Genomic DNA, 15875 nt, shown 5'->3' with positions numbered 1-15875 from the left:
CTCCTTTGTCTTCACAGAGCAGGAGGAACCTTCAGGTAACAATGCACAGGCTGGCAGGTGATTTTTTTTCTTTTAAAAATCCTTTACTTTAAAAATTTTTAACTTATTTATTTTAAATGAAAAAAGATGAATTTTTTTAATGATGAAAGGTACAATTCACAAAGAAGATAGATATTATAAAACGTTAGACACCTAACAGCAAAAAAACAAAGATACATAAATCAAAAATCAGAAGAAATATAAGGGAAAAGAAAAAATATATAATCGCCATAAGACACATCAACATTTCTCTGAGAATGTTTTATCAAGTGCAGAAAAAATAAGAATACAAACATCTTGAATGAGGTAATTAATAATTTAAATGTAATAGATTTATATTTAATTATTTTATATTACTCTTACATCCTACGGTGATTTTTTGAAGTTCAAAGTTCCTCCACTGTCTCTCCCTCGTCCCACTGGCCCCTCTTGATGGTGGCGTGTGGATGGTGCATTCCTGAGAGCACAGGCAGTGGGAGTCATTGTTCAAAGTCTCATTCATGATAAGGACTGAATTTTCTCTGTCGGCCACGAGATTTGCAGACGTGATCCCGGTACCCTCTGCCCTGTGTCTGGAATCCCCTCCCTCCACACAGGTGGCTTCATCAGGAAGAAGCATGCTGTTGTTGAGCTGCTAAGTCATGTCCAGCTCTTTGCAACTCCATGGATTGCAGCATACCAGACTTCCCTGTCCGTCACCAACTCCCAGAGCTTGCTCAAACTCATGTCCATTGAGTCGATGATGCCATCCAGCCCTCTCATCCTGTCGCCTCCTCCTCTTGCTGCCTTCATTCTTTCGCAGCATCAGGGTCTTTTCCAGTGAGTCAGCTTTTTGCATCAGGTGGCCAAAGTACTGGAGCTTCAGCTTCAGCATCAGTCCTTCCAGTGAATATTCAGGGTTGATTTCCTGTTGAATTGACTGGTTTGATCTTGCTGTCCAAGGGACTCTCAAGTCTTCCCCAGCACCATAATTTGAAAGCATCAATTCTTCGGCGCTCAGCCTACTCTGTGGTCCAGCTCTCACATCTATACATAACTACCGCAAGCATCTTTACCTGTGACTTTAGCTTCCTTTTCCAAGCACTGATGCATTTACAGAAACCTTTCCAAATGGTATTAAGGGCAACCTTTCCTCCCAGGCCCAGGGAGGACGCCTGTATCCCACTGTCACCACCCCCCAGGGTGTCCAGGCCTCTAACCTCACACGCTGCCTCACGGCTCCCCCTGGTTCCCTTGGGGAGATGCTGCTGCCTTAAGAACTCCACTTCTGGACAAGGACTCCAGGCCCCACAGTTACAGAGGTGGGCCTCGGGTTTGCTGTGACCAATACCAGCCACTGGCGGTCACCCCGAAACAGAGGCCCTTGGCTCCAGGTTCCAGGCCCCCTGTAGGCCCAAGTCCTCTGCCCCCGGGCTACCCACCCCTTCTCCCTGGGCAGGAAGGAGAGGCCAGCAGAAACTGTGCATTTTTGGCATCGAAATAATTCCGCCAAGTTTGCATGTTCAGATTTTCCGTTGTTGGGTTTCCTTTTCCACTGTGAACAGTGCATATTTTAAAGAAAACTTAACCATTATCAATCGTGTGTTCTGAGAGAAAAGCATGTGAACAGCGATGTGCTTCAGCTTTACGGTTTCAGCTTTCTTATCTCTTAAATGAAGTTTACTTTCATATATTTCTTCTAATTATGAAAGCGTGCCATATTCATTGTGGAAACTTGGACGATATTAACAAAGTTTAAAAAGGAAAACGCCTAGTGAAATTTCAGTGGGATGTGGCCACCATTAACACGTGGGCGTATTTCCTTCCACCCTTTTCCTGTCATGGGCGTGTATCTACACGCACACACACATACATACACATTATACATTTCAACGAGGCTGGGTGGCACTGCGTGTGTGGTTTATGTATGACCTTAAGCAGTGTATACAGTTGGTATGTATCTGTACACACACACACGTACATACACATTATCCATTTCAACAAGGCTGGGTGGCACTGCGTGTGTGGTTTATGTATGACCATGAGAAGTGTAGATGGTGGGTTTTCTCAAAGTAAGTGGCACGAATGTGCTGAGAGCCGTTTGGACCTCTTGCCCTGGTGCTGGAGAGACAGGTTTCCCTTCTGACCTCTACCCTCACTGCACATTTAGTGCTTCATCATGATCTAATAACCTGTCCAGCATACCAGTCTGTGCCCACATCTAAACACAGTCCTCCAGTCACTTGGAACGAAGAGCACCTGGCTCCCCGACGTGGAACCTGCTGCAAGTTCCTTGCCCCACCGGGCATGTCCCGGTGCGTCCCTGCAGCCACTCCTGCGTCCCAGCTCTGGTTCTGGTCTCAACTTGAGCAAGCCCTCTGCCTTTCTGTCTCTTGTCCTCGTTTCTGCTGTTGACTCCGATGTCTGCTGCCACTGAGCACCAGCTGTGTGCCGGTGCCAGCATTCCCTGCAGTCCCCTCCTCAGACCATTGCCCCGAGGAGCGTCTTCCTCGTCCTCTCCCCTGTGCCAGTGGTCGAGTGAAGACTTGGAGATGTCAGAGCCCAGGCTGAAGTGCAGGCCTGTCCGACCCAAGCCAGGCTCCCAGACACGGGCTGCGGGGCTGGGGCACAGACTTGGCAGAGGTGCAGCCCCGGCAGGGGTCTGACTGAGCACACATGCCCTTTCCGGGTTACCCACCCTTTGCTCCACTGACTGCATCTTGTTCCAAATGGGATGAAGTTATTAAAACAACAGAAATGCACTTTCTGGCACACATGTGGTCCCAGGAGACGGAGCCCAGAGCAGGCTGCAGGCCTGGTCCTGTCCCCTATCCCCCCACCAGCTGCCCTTAGCAGCAGACTGGGCCTCATGTTTTCATCTGTAAAGGGAAGAGTTGCCCTGAAGTTCTCACTTTTCTGTTTAAACATTCTTAAGATTTCATTATTAACTGGATCCAATCAATTTTGCTGTTAATTGGCTACAACAACTCTTAAAAAAAAGTGATGCCACGGATTTCTCTTATACATTTTCCTCTTGTTAACTGAAATCGTATGATAAAAATCATTGAAGAAACCTTTTAGGATGTGAAATCTTGCCCTACCCCACCCCCAAAATCAGGGCCTCTCTTTGGTGCTGAGGTTGGGCCCTCGTGTGGATGGCTGGACACCTGAGCACGCAGACCCTCCCTGCTTTCTTCCCCCACAACACACGCTGGCCCTGCCCCAGTGACTCCTCTGTGTATCTGTACTTAAAAGGGGGCAGTTTGGTGCAGATGTTGCTGATCTTTCATTTAAAACCTAGAAGGGTAACAACAGCCTCCATAAACCCCTGGTCCATCGTGCCTGCCTGTCCACCTTCCCATCCCCATCCATTGTCGGGGTCGTGGCTCGGGCTTTGGGCCATTGGCACAGAGCATCTCCAGGGGGGCACTTGCCCTGGGTCTCTGCTGCCAGTTAGCTGGACAGGTGCTCCTGGGTCCACTGCAAGTCGGTGCCTGGGGGCCTATTAGTTTCCTGCAGGTCATGCTTGGGTTTGGGGACAGAGAGGCGTGGGGTCCTGCCCAGTGGCTGGTCCCCTCTCGGCACCTGTGCTCACGACTTCTCTCCTGACTCAGTCGGCGTCATTTTAGATGAAGCCCCCGCCTCCTCCCCGCACACCCCCCTCAGCCCCCCTGGGCTCTGGCCATGCAGAAGCCCTGGGCCCCAGGCGCTCGGGCAGGCCTCTCCAGGGAGAAACCTGCGTGCCTCACTCTCGGCGGGGTAGGGGAGTGGGTGGTTGTGTCCCTGGCTTGTGAGTCGTTCACCACCCTCACCTACCTCTTTCTCTCTAGAACTCGCTGGTGGTGGAGATCCCGCCTTTCCGCAACCAGAGGATAACCAGCCCTGTGCAGGTCAACTTCTACGTCTGCAACGGGAAGAGGAAGCGGAGCCAGTACCAGCACTTCACCTACCTGCCTGCCAACGGTAACGCTCTCTTTCTAACCGTAAATGCCGCCAACGAACCCACGGGGTGCCTTTCCTAAAAGAAAATCAGGGACCCTGACGTTTCAGTCGCTTCAAACCGTGTGGTCGCACTGTGGGCCCGGCCGTCATGTCCTGTTAGCAAGATCTCATCGTCGGTTCCTTCCAAACAGAAGTGGAGCTTTTGGTGTGCTTCCTTCATTACTGTGGGGGTGGGGCTGCATTGGGGGTGATTACTGACCCTTTGGAGGCTGCTTGCCAATGTGAAACCGCCAAGGGGGTGAGAAGGTGCAGCTGTTTCGTGCTCAGAAGCTGATGAGGTGGCCTCGGCGTGAATTTAAATTCTCGAGATGCTTAAGGTGGAAATGCAAATAGTTGTCATGATTTTGCAGGTGCTTGAGAAATAAACCTGAGGCCTGAGGCTGGTGACTGGTGTGGTCATTCACTAACATGATGGTTCTGTCCCCAAGCTGACGTCCCACATAAAACTCTCGGCTGGAAAATTGCCTCTCCCCTCGGCCGGGAGGCTCTCGCCCCCAAACACCCGTTGTTGTTGTTGCGTCGCTCAGTCGCGTCCGATCTTTGCGACCCCATGGACTGCAGCACTCCAGGCCTCCCTGTTCTCCACTGTCGCCCGCAGTTTGCTCAAGTTCATGTCCATTGAGTCGGTGATGCTGTTTCACCAAACACCCTTTGCTTGAGCAAAAACACCTTGTTTACATGGTCCATTCACACACTTGAAGGGTGGTTTCTCGTTCTAAAAAGGCCTGTTTGCACCTGTTCCATGTTCCAGGCTATTTTCTTAAGGAGAGCAACACTGTTGTTGCTTCACCCCTGAACTCATAGGCAGTTGTTTGCCAGCAGAGCTCAGCCCTGCAGCCTGGTGCCCTGGCCCCCACCACCTCCTCCAGGCAGGCAGGTCTGTGTCCAGAGAGGACCGAGTCCTGATTCCGTTGTGTGATATAAGTGCAGCTGTTATACTGTGGCTTTTGTTCTGAATACTTGAGAGATCCCTATTATCTAAGAGGGAAATCACATACTTAGAACTAATTGCGAAAGCAGCTATGTCCTTATGAAGATGTTTTTGGAGGCTTCAGTTTTCTCTTAAACGTGAAACTCTCTGTGTCACAATAGACTAGGTGACAGAAAGCCCTGGAGAACCTGTGGCCATCAGACAGTAGAATTAACTGTTTTCCAGGAAAACAGTAGCCAAGGCTCTCCAGGTTTGAATAACGTGGTTTTGCTGTAAAGTCACTGCGTCACGAGCGTGCACATGGACAGAGCCGCAGGAACGTGCTGCCGTGGGCCTATGCACGAGGAGAACCTCCGCCCTCCTGCCCTGGGCCTGTCTGCACATCTGTGGCCCACTGGGTGCACCTCTCAAGTCCTGCCTGCTGTTGGACACAGTACTGCAGCCCTGGTGGCAGAAATACTCATGTTGACTTGAAAATGTAACAATCACGTACTAATTAAAATTCAAGTATGGTTGACTAAAAATTGAATGTTATAAAGAAAAAATCACTGTCTGAAGCAGTTTAGAAACTAGTTTGAACATCGTTTCCTACATTTCACTCCAGGTTCACCTCCCACTAACACAGATGCCCCAGTGTTCACGGGGCCTTTCAGATGGGGATACTGAGGCCCCCAAAGAGACGTTGCTGAGGTCGTGGGCGGGGCTGTCTTGGGGCCCCCATCTCCCCTTCCCTGCAGCTGTCCTTCAGTCCTGCAGGCCCCGCCACCAGCAGTGACCTGCCCCGACTCCACACTCTATCCTCTATGTCTGCCCGGAATGCCCCTTTCAGCTGGTGACCCTGCTCCACCCGTAAATCCTCTGTCCATCTGTCTGTCTGTCCAGAGCATGGCCGTGTGGCCTGGTCTCCCTTCACATCTCTCCTGGACATTTGCTTCATCCCCAGAGGCCAAGGGGGCCATGCCACCTGCCCCTGGAGCCCAGCCCTGCCCACCTTCCTGAGTGGTCTCCATGCCCCAAGGGGCTGTGATTACAGACACTCCACTGTACTGCAGGTTCCCTATGAGCAGCCCCTAGGCAGCCCTGACTTCTTACCAAATCACAGGGGCCATCCCTATATGTGTGTTTTTTTTTTTCTTTAAAAAAAAATAAATGCATGAATGAAAAAACAGAATTCAAGTTTCCAGTTTTGGGTTTGGTGTTCTTCCCACTGTCACTGCCTCCTTCAGCTTCAGGCTGAGTCTTCACAACAGTGGTGGTGCTGGGGGGCGTGCAGGCGGGCAAATCCCCACATCCCCACCCCCTCCCCACATTGTGTCTCAACCCTGCCCTCACCCCCGGAAGCCTCGACCACAGGGAAACCCACCGCAGCCCCCTGTCCCCGGCCGTCCGCCACATCACGTTAGCATCAGCTGTTCAGCCTGGAAGGGAGTCCTGGCTGCTGGCCTATATGGGGCCCAGGCAGTTTGGGTCCCTTCCCTGGTGGCTCAGACGGTAAAGAATCCACCTGCAATGCTGGAGACCTGGGTTCAATCCCTGAGTCAGAAAGAACCCTGGAGGACGGCATGGCAACCACTCCAGTATTCTGGCCTGGAGGGCTACAGTCCATGGGGTTGCAAAGAGTCGCACACGGCTGAGTGACTTTCACTTTCATTTTCTTTCCCTTGTGGGGAGAAGTCTCCAGCTGCGATGGGACACCCAGGGCGAGCCGAGCAGGCAGAGTCGGGCTCTGTGCAGTGTCTCTGGGCGAAGGCCGAGGGCAGAGCAGAGCAGACGTCTATCCAGGCGCTTGTGCTGCAGACACAGCGCGTGCGGCCGGGGTGTTGCCTCCGTGTCTGGTTGGTCACCGTCTGGGTTTAACTCGCAGTCTTCTGAAAGGAAGCGTGCAGTCTCTGGGGTAACTGAGCTGAAGGCCCTGGTCCTGTCGTGGGACTGAGACCTTCTGGGGAGCAGTGACGGTCCTTAAGTTCCCACGCACCAGCTGTGTTAAAGATGCAAAGCAGCCTGCCTGTGGGGGGCGGCTCCCAAGTCTGGGGGACGGCAGTGTCCACTTTAGCTGTGTCCCTGGGGCTTGCGTTCTTGGCAATGCCTGGTGCCCCTGGGACAGGCAGCCCGCACGCAGGGAAGAAGCCCAACTAATGACCTCAGGGTCACAGAGGGAAGTCTGCGTGCTACTGAGTTGAGAGTCCAGCAGAGCCTGGGGTCTGAAGAGCCTGTCTCTGGTCTGAGATGCTTCTAGCTGTTCCCTGGACTGCCGGCCGTGGCGCCTGGCCCCCTGCCTGCCTTTTGCTCAGGACACAAGGGTCCAGGAGTTTTGCCGGGATTGCGAGAAAGCCCTGGGGACATTCAGGCGCCCACGTGGCCTCCGCCGATGGAGAAGCCATCTCCAAGAGCCTGAGGCTGAGGGTCGCACACTTGCTGGGTTCAGGTCAGCAGGGTGGCCAGGGCTGGTGGCCGGAGTCACGGGCAGGCAGCTGTCTCGCCTGGGCCGTCAGCCCCGCGACCTTGCCTCACAGCCAGCTCTGGGCTGACCTTTCTGCTGGGCGCCTGGCTCGTCTTTCCCCGAGTTCGTGGCGCTGACATTCCATCCCGAGTCTTGACCTCCCAGAAGCCAGTGTGCACACCCGGCAGTGAGCTTCGGGGGCCGCCCCCAGGCCGCCCTCTGATCACTCCTCTAAGCCAGGCCTCGCGGGTGCCCACTCTTCAGCATCCCCTCAGGTCACAGATCCCAGTGGGCCCCTATGCCCCCTCCCCCCGCTGTATCACAGCTGCGTCTTTGTGGCCTTGACCTCAGGGAGCCGTGCCTCTGATCTGAGACACATGTGTGTGTATGCGTGCATGTGTGTGTGCACAGCCTGAGTCACTTGCTTGGAGCAGCCATGTCCAGAGCTCACTGAAGCTGGGGCTTCAGTCTGTCCCCGTCCTTCGCCCTGAGGGCCCCAGGCTGAGCTTTCTCATCTCGTCTCCTGGTGGGAACAGGGGGCCGAGGAGAGGGTTGCAGATGGACCTCTGTCCACACCAGGGCCCGTCTGGCCTCGCCTCGTCTCAGAGGACCCGTCGGCCCCCTGGCCAGGCAGGTGCTACAGCGTTCCCCCAACGTGGGCGGAGGGCTAGGGTGTCCGTCCTGGGCCTACAGCCCCTAAACTTCCGCCTGAAGACCGAGTGGGGCCGGGTGCAGGCGGGAGGGCGGTGGGGAGAGAGCCGCTGTGGTTGGTGGCCTGGCCAGTGTCCCTGGGTGTCCTGGAACCTTGCAAGTCAGCTCAGCCGTGTGGCTGGGGGGCCAGGCAGGGTGGGGGCTCGTGCGGGCACTTGGCTAGGCTTCTCCTGCTGTTATTAAACCCCAGCTTTATGGGTTCCCTCACAGCTCCAGCCAGGGACGAGGGATCTGTGTTTCTAGCTCTTTCCACATTAAACTTGCCACACGGGAGCTGGGAGCTGGTTGCCCGTGTGTCCAGGGCCCTGCTGCTGGCCCCAGAGGGACGAGTTGGGGGAGGGGGCTTGGACACTCTTTGCTGTGGGCCTCAGCTCCTTGCTGTGGGTCTGGCCTGCGTGCCGCTGGCCTTGCTGTCTGGAGCTGGTGGTGGAGAGCCCAGGCATTCGGGGGGGACTGGAGACTGTTCACCTCTAAAGGCCTCCATGGGGTCAGTACCGTCGGCTGTCTTGACCAGCGACTGCTTCAGGCTGCTGCCCGGCCTCGACTTTGCAGGGAGGGGTCTGAGCTTGGAAGAGAGGAACGATGGGGGTGGGTGAACCAGGGGCCTGAACTGGTGGGAAAGAACGTGGGCGCCCTTTCTGTGGGGGTCTGGGCCCAGAGCCCAGCACAGCCACACCAGGCATCCCCTGCAGAGACCGTCACACACTGTGGATTGAGGAGGGTGGAGGGTGGACACCGAGGGCCACCGGCCACCGAAACTTGAGGCGGTCTGAGTCAGGCATGAGGCCGGGCCCCCAGGCACAACCTCGCAGAGCGACTTGGCGACTCCAGATCCCCACGAGGCGCTCACACAGAGGTCACCCCAGGGCCCCCAGTGAGTCACAGCCCCGGACGCGCAGCTGCCTGGACCAAACGCAAGAGGGTGAGGCACGGTCCTTCTGACGCAGCTTTTGCAGCACCGGGTGAAACCCAAAAGCGACCCACTCGTTGGTTCATTTTGTCTGTTCTGCCCGCCATCCATTGTCAGCCTAATCAGAGGAGTCAGATCCCCAGGCAGGGCCGACCCAGCGGTGCCATCGCCACGGATGGCCAGGCCGCCTCGCCAGCTCACACCCCACATGTCTGCCTTAGAGCGTGAAGCTGGTCCATCTCAGCGTGCCCGAGCCTGCAGTTGCTCTGTCTCTTGGGGTCCCCTCGATGCTCCTGCAGAGCTGCCGGGCAGCACCCCCATCAGGCTAGACCGGAGCTCCCGCCAGCACAGACCTGAGGTCTCAGCGCCTGTCGCGGTTGTGAGGTTCCCGCCCCAAGCCGGGAGCTTGTCCTCTGAGACCCAGGACCTGATGCAAGTGCTTGGGGAGGCCAGAGCTTGTCCGCAGAGGAGGAGACGTCACTCTTGCCGTCGTGCGCTCGAGTCCCCTCATCCTCTGGTCCAGCCGCCCACCCCCACGGCTCCCTTCTGCCCAGGACACGCACAGAGGTGTCCTCTCACCGGGGCTGGCAGCTCAGGCAGCTCCATGCCCACGATTCCTGCCTCAGAAACCATGCCCTGAAGTTCTGTTGCGGGTGTCTGTGTTCACAGCTCGAATGTCACGTAACAAACAGAAGGCAGTTTGGGCTTTGCTCTCCGGGAGGACAGCCTCTCCCGTGCGGGCGGGGCCGGGCGGGCTCACGCTCCTGCTGTCCTCAGGTGGCGCTCCAGGCGCCAGGGTGGTATCTCCCACAGAGGTCCCTGCCTGCCTGGAGAGGCTGCAGTCAGCTCAGGTGCTGGGGGTGCCAGGTCGGGGAGGGGGGCCTGGCCCACCTGGCTCACAGACGCCCCCCCACACTGTGTCCCCTTTGCTGTGTTCCCCATATCCCCCCGTGTGTCCCCCTCCCTGTGTCCCATGTCCCGTGTCCCCCTCTCCCTGTGTCCCGGGTCCCCCTCCCTGTGTCCCATGTCCCCTCACTGTGTCCCCCCATGTCCTGTGTCCCCCTCACCCTGTGTCCCATGTCCCCGTGTCCTCTGTGTCCTGCATTCCCCATGTCAATGGACAGTGAGACCCTCTCTCTGGACCACGGCCCCGCGGCGTCGGCCCCCTCCCCTCGCTGACCCGCCTCCTCTCTGCTGTCCGCCTCCAGACGCCGTCACCGGGCTCGGGGTTTCGCTGCCCAGCACCCGTGTGGGGCAGGTCCATTGGCAGCAGCCCCTTGGGCTGTGGGGTCAGCCCAACCCTGGCTCCTCCTGCGCCAGTGGAAACCGTGCTTGTTGGGCCCCGAGTCCCCTCCTAGCTGGACGTCACCTGACTGGGGGCCGTGGGGTCAGCCCGGAGGCCACGCAGCCGGCAGGTGCTTCCGGGGCCCAAGTCCACCCACACACGTGCGGTGTGGACGCTGGCCCTCGACCCGGGTGTGGCCATGTCCATCCATCCGTCCGTCCATCAGAAGAGTGCCTCTTCTCGGTGTCTGTCACTGTTTCTTGTCCAGTCGTCTCCGTCTGCATACCGTGCCAGGTGTCGTGAAGAGAGCGGGCAGGTGTGCCAGGACCCCGCGTCTGCCGCACGCTGTCTGGAAGTGCCCCCGGCGGGGCTGACTCGCTGGAGTCTCTCTCAGTCACCGTCCGGGCACCGTGTGAAGCCCCCAGGGTGGGCGGGGGGAGGGGGGTCATCTCCTTAAGAGCACGAGTTTCTTCCCAAAGGGAGCCGTCGAGATGGCCTCGTGCTGGGGCTTCAGGGTGGGGGCGAGCGCGGGATGCAGACACAGGAAGACGTCTGAGCGAGAAGGCCCCGCTCGGCCGGGTCGCCGAGGAACCGGAGCTGTGCGCCCGTGGGGACCCGGGGGCTACGAGTGGGGGGACGCAACCTGGGTCACGTCCACCCTCTGTGGTGGGGACTCGGGGTCCGCATGGGCTCACGACCTGACGCCAGTGCCCACGGCTACACAGACGCCCTCCTGCTCCCGCCCTCCGCCAGCCCCGGTGGTCCGGCTGCCGCCGTGCAGCAGGCAAACCAGCCCCGGCATTTCCCCACAGCTCCGCCAGAGCAGGTGAGGTGGGCAGGGGGCTGGTTAAAGCGCTGGAGGGGCACCTGAAGAAGGAGGTGAGCCTGCCCTGGCACCAGGCTGAGAACGCGGCATGGGAGAGGAGCCCCGAGGGCATTGGCTTAACCTGCCGGACCTGCCGCTCTGAGGCCCTGGGCTCTGCACGTCGGCGCCGACGCAGAGCGTAACCGGCGGCGTCCGGGCCGCGCGTGCGCAGAAGCAGCCGCCCGGCTTGTCTGGTGACAGGCGCCAGTGCTGCCCCGTTGGAAGGCCCCGCCCCAGCGCGCCCCCTGCCGCTTCCTATGGTCCTGGCTGGAAGCCTGCCCCGCTCCGCAGCACGGTCCAGGCAGGCGGCCGGCTCCTGGAGAGGCCACCTCACCCGCACGGGAGCCGCCTCACACCGGGCTTCTCAGCGGGCAGCAGGCAGGCGCATCGCGGGGTCTGTGACCCGTGGGACTGGTGCCTCCGTCAAGGCCCCCGGCCCCCTCTCCCCACCGCCTCACTGGGATGTGGGACTCAGGGTTGGAGCCCCAATCAGGAGGCACGTGGAGCTCGGACCCAGTCGAGGCGTCTCCTGAAGCGGCTTCCACGTGGGGCCCCAGGCTGAGGGAACGGTGCTTACTGCAGAAGCCCCAGGCTGTGGCCGCTGCTGACCACGGGTGTGCAGATTGGAGGGGAGGGGTCGCATCTGAAAGTGGTTCTGCACACGCCCTCGGACGTGGGGCCCACAGGCACACCGAACCTTGGGGACCCAGTCTGGACTCGGAACAGCCCTGGGCCCAGCACGTGCCCTCCCCTGGGGCCTGCGGTCTCTGCATCCTGTGGCATCCCTGTGGGGAAGTAGCACACCCACGCTGGAGGGGCGGGTCTTGCACACACCCACGGGGCCATGGGAGACCCGCAGGAAGGGGGACATGGAGTCATGGGAGACCCGCACCCACAGTGCCGCAGGAGACCCACAAGAAGGGGGACACAGAGTCACGGGAGAACCGCACCCACAGGCCACGGGAGACCCGCAAGACGGGGGACAGGAAGTTCTCGGGAAACCCGCACCCACAGGGCTGCATGAGACCCGAAAGAAGGGGAACACAGAGTCTCAGGATACCCACACCCACAGGGCCGTGGGAGACCTGCAGGAAGGGGGACACGGAGTCACGGGAAATCCGCACCCAGTGGGCCACAGAAGACCCTCACGAAAGGGGACACAGAGTTACAGGAAACTCGCACCCATGGGGCTGTGGGAGACGCGCACGAAGGGGAACTTAGAATCACAGGAAACCCGCACCCATGGAACCGTGGGAGACATATACCCATGGGAGACCCACAGGGCTGCTGCGGGAACCAGGACCTGCGGGTGTTTCCCGACGTGCAGTCAACCTGGGTCAGCTGGCCTTTCTTCGTGTCCGCCAGCAGCCTGTGAGGCATCCCTGAATCCTGCCCAGTGGTATCTGGAGCCCCTCACACAAAGCCCTGGCAGCTATGTGCTCGAGAGAGAAGTCTCTCGCCTAGCAAAGGACCACAAGTGATGCGTGGGCACCAGGCAGGCCAGGGCTGCAGGAGTCAGCCTGGCTGATGGAGACCGACCAGCGCCGGGAGTGAGGATGCCTGCCGTGCCCACACCTGCCATGCTGGACACGTCCTGTCCAAGGATGCCAGGGACGCCCCAGCTGTCCACCCGACCTGACTTTGGGGACGGGAGTGATGACCCTGGCTCTGCCCGCAGGACCCACATGGTGGCCATCACCCGCTGTGCTTCTCCCCAGCCTTCCAGCTGCCGCACTGCCTGGGGACCCGGTGCCTCTCTGCCCACACAGGCAGGAAGAACGGGAACAGGGCTGCGGAGGGGGCACAGGGAGGGCAAGACCAAAGGGAACGACTCCGCTAGGCATCCCGGGTGCAAGCCGGGACCTGGTGACGCTGAGCGGGGCCACGTGCTCTCACGTCAGTGTCCCCAGGTCCCAGCTACGCGGCCACGGCGCTGCCCAGGCGCCCTGTGGACGGGCTTTGGGAAAGCCGGTCCTGGTCCTCCAGGCTGCTGTGGGTTGCAGGCACCAGCCATAACAGAGAACAGATGTGCACCCGCACTGGCTCGAGACTGTGTTCCAGCAAAGCTGCGTCTGAGAGGAGCTTTATTTACTTAAGGCGGAGGCTGGGTGCGCGGAGGCCCGCGGGCTGGGATGGCGAGGGGCGTTCCCTCCACGCCGCCCACCCCAACTCCAGGAGGCCAGCCCCACACACACGAAGAGGCGAAGACGTGATCAGGAGGATCTGGTGACAGCTCATTGTCCTTTCTCCGTCTGCGCACTGCAGCGCTGGGCGTCTGTTGTGAAATCAACTGTGCTCTCACCAATCGCTCTCCAGGGAACGCGACCATCAGGGTGTCTCTTGTGAGCGTGTGCGTAATAGGCAGCAACCAAGGAGAAATGAGACACAGGAAGTGAGCCGCCAGGCAGGGTGGCCGTGGTGGAGCCCAGCCCACCGCAGACCCCAGGGCACGGGGCTCAGCGCCCTCGGGGCCTGGTCAGGCCCACAGCCTGGAGGGAGGGAAGGGACAATCCAGCGCCCGTGGTGCCACTTTCCAGCCTGGCTTTCAGCACGCTGGGAGTACCCAGAGGCACTGCGCAGGACCCTGTGGCCGTAGTCGTGCATTTTCCCCTGGGAACGAACCTGTGCGCAGGAAGGAGGGCTGGCATTCTTGCTGGTATAAAAGCGTTTCCTTGTCTAGCGGCTGAAGGCTTCTCTCCTGTAGCAAGTGGACACTCGCCTTTTCTATTGGATTTTTATTGATCTCTAAGTGCCATCTTACTCTTTGCTTGAGTTCACCCCATGTCAGACATTTATCAGTATGTCGGTAGCAGCAGAAACGCAGTAGTACATCCAAGTTAAAATTTTCGCTTTGATTGCTACAAATCCACGGGCCCTTGGGTCCAGGCTTCTGCTACAGCTCGCAGATGGGTTTTTATAGCACATTAGTGCCGCAGGAGAGTCCAAGGAAAACAGTGCTCTCGGCCTGAGAACCAGCTGCAGCTCTCCCGAACCGATGACTCACGCCCTCGTTTTAATTGGGTGGGAGAACCAGGCAGGAGACACACAGGGACTCAGTCAAAGCGCTGTTTGTTTTCAGAGGGTATCCTAGCCACAAGCCCGCCCCGGTGCTCCCATCTGCAGCTCATGTTTATTTAATTTTTTTTTTTCCTCCTCGCAGTTCCAATCATAAAAACGGAGCCCAGCGATGATTACGAGCCTGCCCTCACCTGTGGACCAATGAGCCAGGGCCTGAGCCCGCTCCCCAAGCCTTGCTACGGCCAGCCGCTCGCCCTGCCGCCCGACCCGGGAGCCTGCCTCATGCCTGGCTTCCCACCCCGTCCACAGGGCAGTGCCAGCCCTGAGCTCCACGACCTTTCCTGCGCCCCTTACGGCTCGGCCACGGCCGGCCCGGGCCACAGCCCCCTCGGACTTCCGCGGCCAGTCGGTGGGGTCCTCGCCAGCCAGGAGGCGCCGAGACCCTCGGGTGTGCCTCCCGGGCCCCCCCAGCCACCGCCCCCCACTCTGCTGCAGCCACAGGTGAGTCCGACGTCAAGCGGTAGCTGCTCCCCGGGGCGCCGGCCAGCGCTCTGTCCCCACAGCCCCTCCTCTCCGCTGCCGCCTGGGACCCGAGAGCTGACCCGCCTGCAGCCCTGTGGCCCAGCGCACCCCTGCGGGACGGGCCACCAGCAGCACCAGCCACCTGAGGTTCCGAGCAGCGAGCCCGCCGCCGCCCGGCCCCCGCCGCCGCCCGAGGTGCGTGAGGACAGTAATCGTAGTCTGGCCCCCATTCCCGTAACGGTCAAGCGAGAGCCTCAGGAGCTGGACCCACTCGACCTGGATGACGGTAAGTGCCCGCCACAGCAGGCGCGCGCCCAGCCCTGGGCCGAGGGGCCCCGGCCTGGAGCGTGCCCACCGCCCCGGGAGTGTGCCTGGCATGTGTCACACCAGGAAGTACCAGCGGTCAGCAGTGCCACCGCCGGCCAGTGGGGGACGCCATCCCCGCCCAGAGGGTGCCTGTTCTGTGCATCCTGGGGGCACGTGGTCCCTGTGGCAATGCCAGGTGTGGTGACCATGGTCCCTGGAACACGGCCTCTACCAGCTGAGATGTCCCGTGAGGACAAGAGGCCTCCTTGGACTCGGCTGTGGGCCCAGCTTGTTGCTTAGCGTCTGAAGTGCCTCTCTGGTTATGTGAACCATCATTAAGTGGTCAAATAGCTAAAACTGAGTGGCTTTCGCTCTGTTTAGCTTGTGAAGCCATGTGTTCTGTGCGTATTGGCTGTCGCGTCCAGCCCTTTGCAACCCTAGACTGTAACCCTCTCGGCTCCTCTGTCCATGGAATTCTCCAGCAAGAACACTGGAGTGGGTTACCCAGATCCGGGGGCTCTTCCTGATGCAGGGATCAAGCCCGTGTGTCTCTTGCACGGGCCGGCAGGCTCTTCACCACTGTGCCACCTGGGAGCCCGGTGATCAGATGGGGAGGTAGGGCGGCACTCCAGCGCACCCACCCAGCGCAGTGCCCGCTCCGCGGGGACGAGTTTGGGTGGATGTAGGGCGTGTTTTGGGGATGCCTGCAGTTAGGTTGATGATGCATACTTTCTGATATGAGGTCTTCCTATGAAATGATGATAGATGGCACCTGGTCGAGAGATTTTTTTTCTTGCTTTGGGACAAAAGGCCAGGGCCCCAGGTGTTGTCAGTTAGGTGACTCGGTGCTCACGTGGGCCCCGCATG

At 59.0% G+C, this 15875-nt stretch overlaps 1 protein-coding gene across 5 annotated transcripts in view; it reads left to right on the top strand.

The window, feature by feature from the left end:
* NFATC1 (nuclear factor of activated T cells 1) overlaps positions 1–15875 on the top strand; it is an 87676-nt gene that overhangs the window by 47018 nt on the left and 24783 nt on the right. For 2 of the 5 annotated variants that reach the window (XM_024984233.2, XM_005223925.5), the window contains exons 8-9: positions 3849–3981; positions 14323–14681. In XM_024984233.2, coding sequence (XP_024840001.1) covers positions 3849–3981; positions 14323–14681 — 492 coding nt within the window. Of the gene's footprint in view, positions 1–3848; positions 4400–14322; positions 14989–15875 lie in introns of those variants that run through there. The other 3 variants (XM_024984232.2, NM_001166615.2, XM_059880799.1) reach the window with 2 other exon arrangements.

This window comes from Bos taurus, chromosome 24 (genome assembly GCF_002263795.3).
Source record: "Bos taurus isolate L1 Dominette 01449 registration number 42190680 breed Hereford chromosome 24, ARS-UCD2.0, whole genome shotgun sequence".
In the NCBI taxonomy this organism is placed as follows: Eukaryota; Metazoa; Chordata; class Mammalia; order Artiodactyla; family Bovidae; genus Bos; species Bos taurus.
The sequence above is the reverse complement of the archived record's forward strand: the minus strand, read 5'-3'. Positions and strand labels throughout refer to the sequence as shown.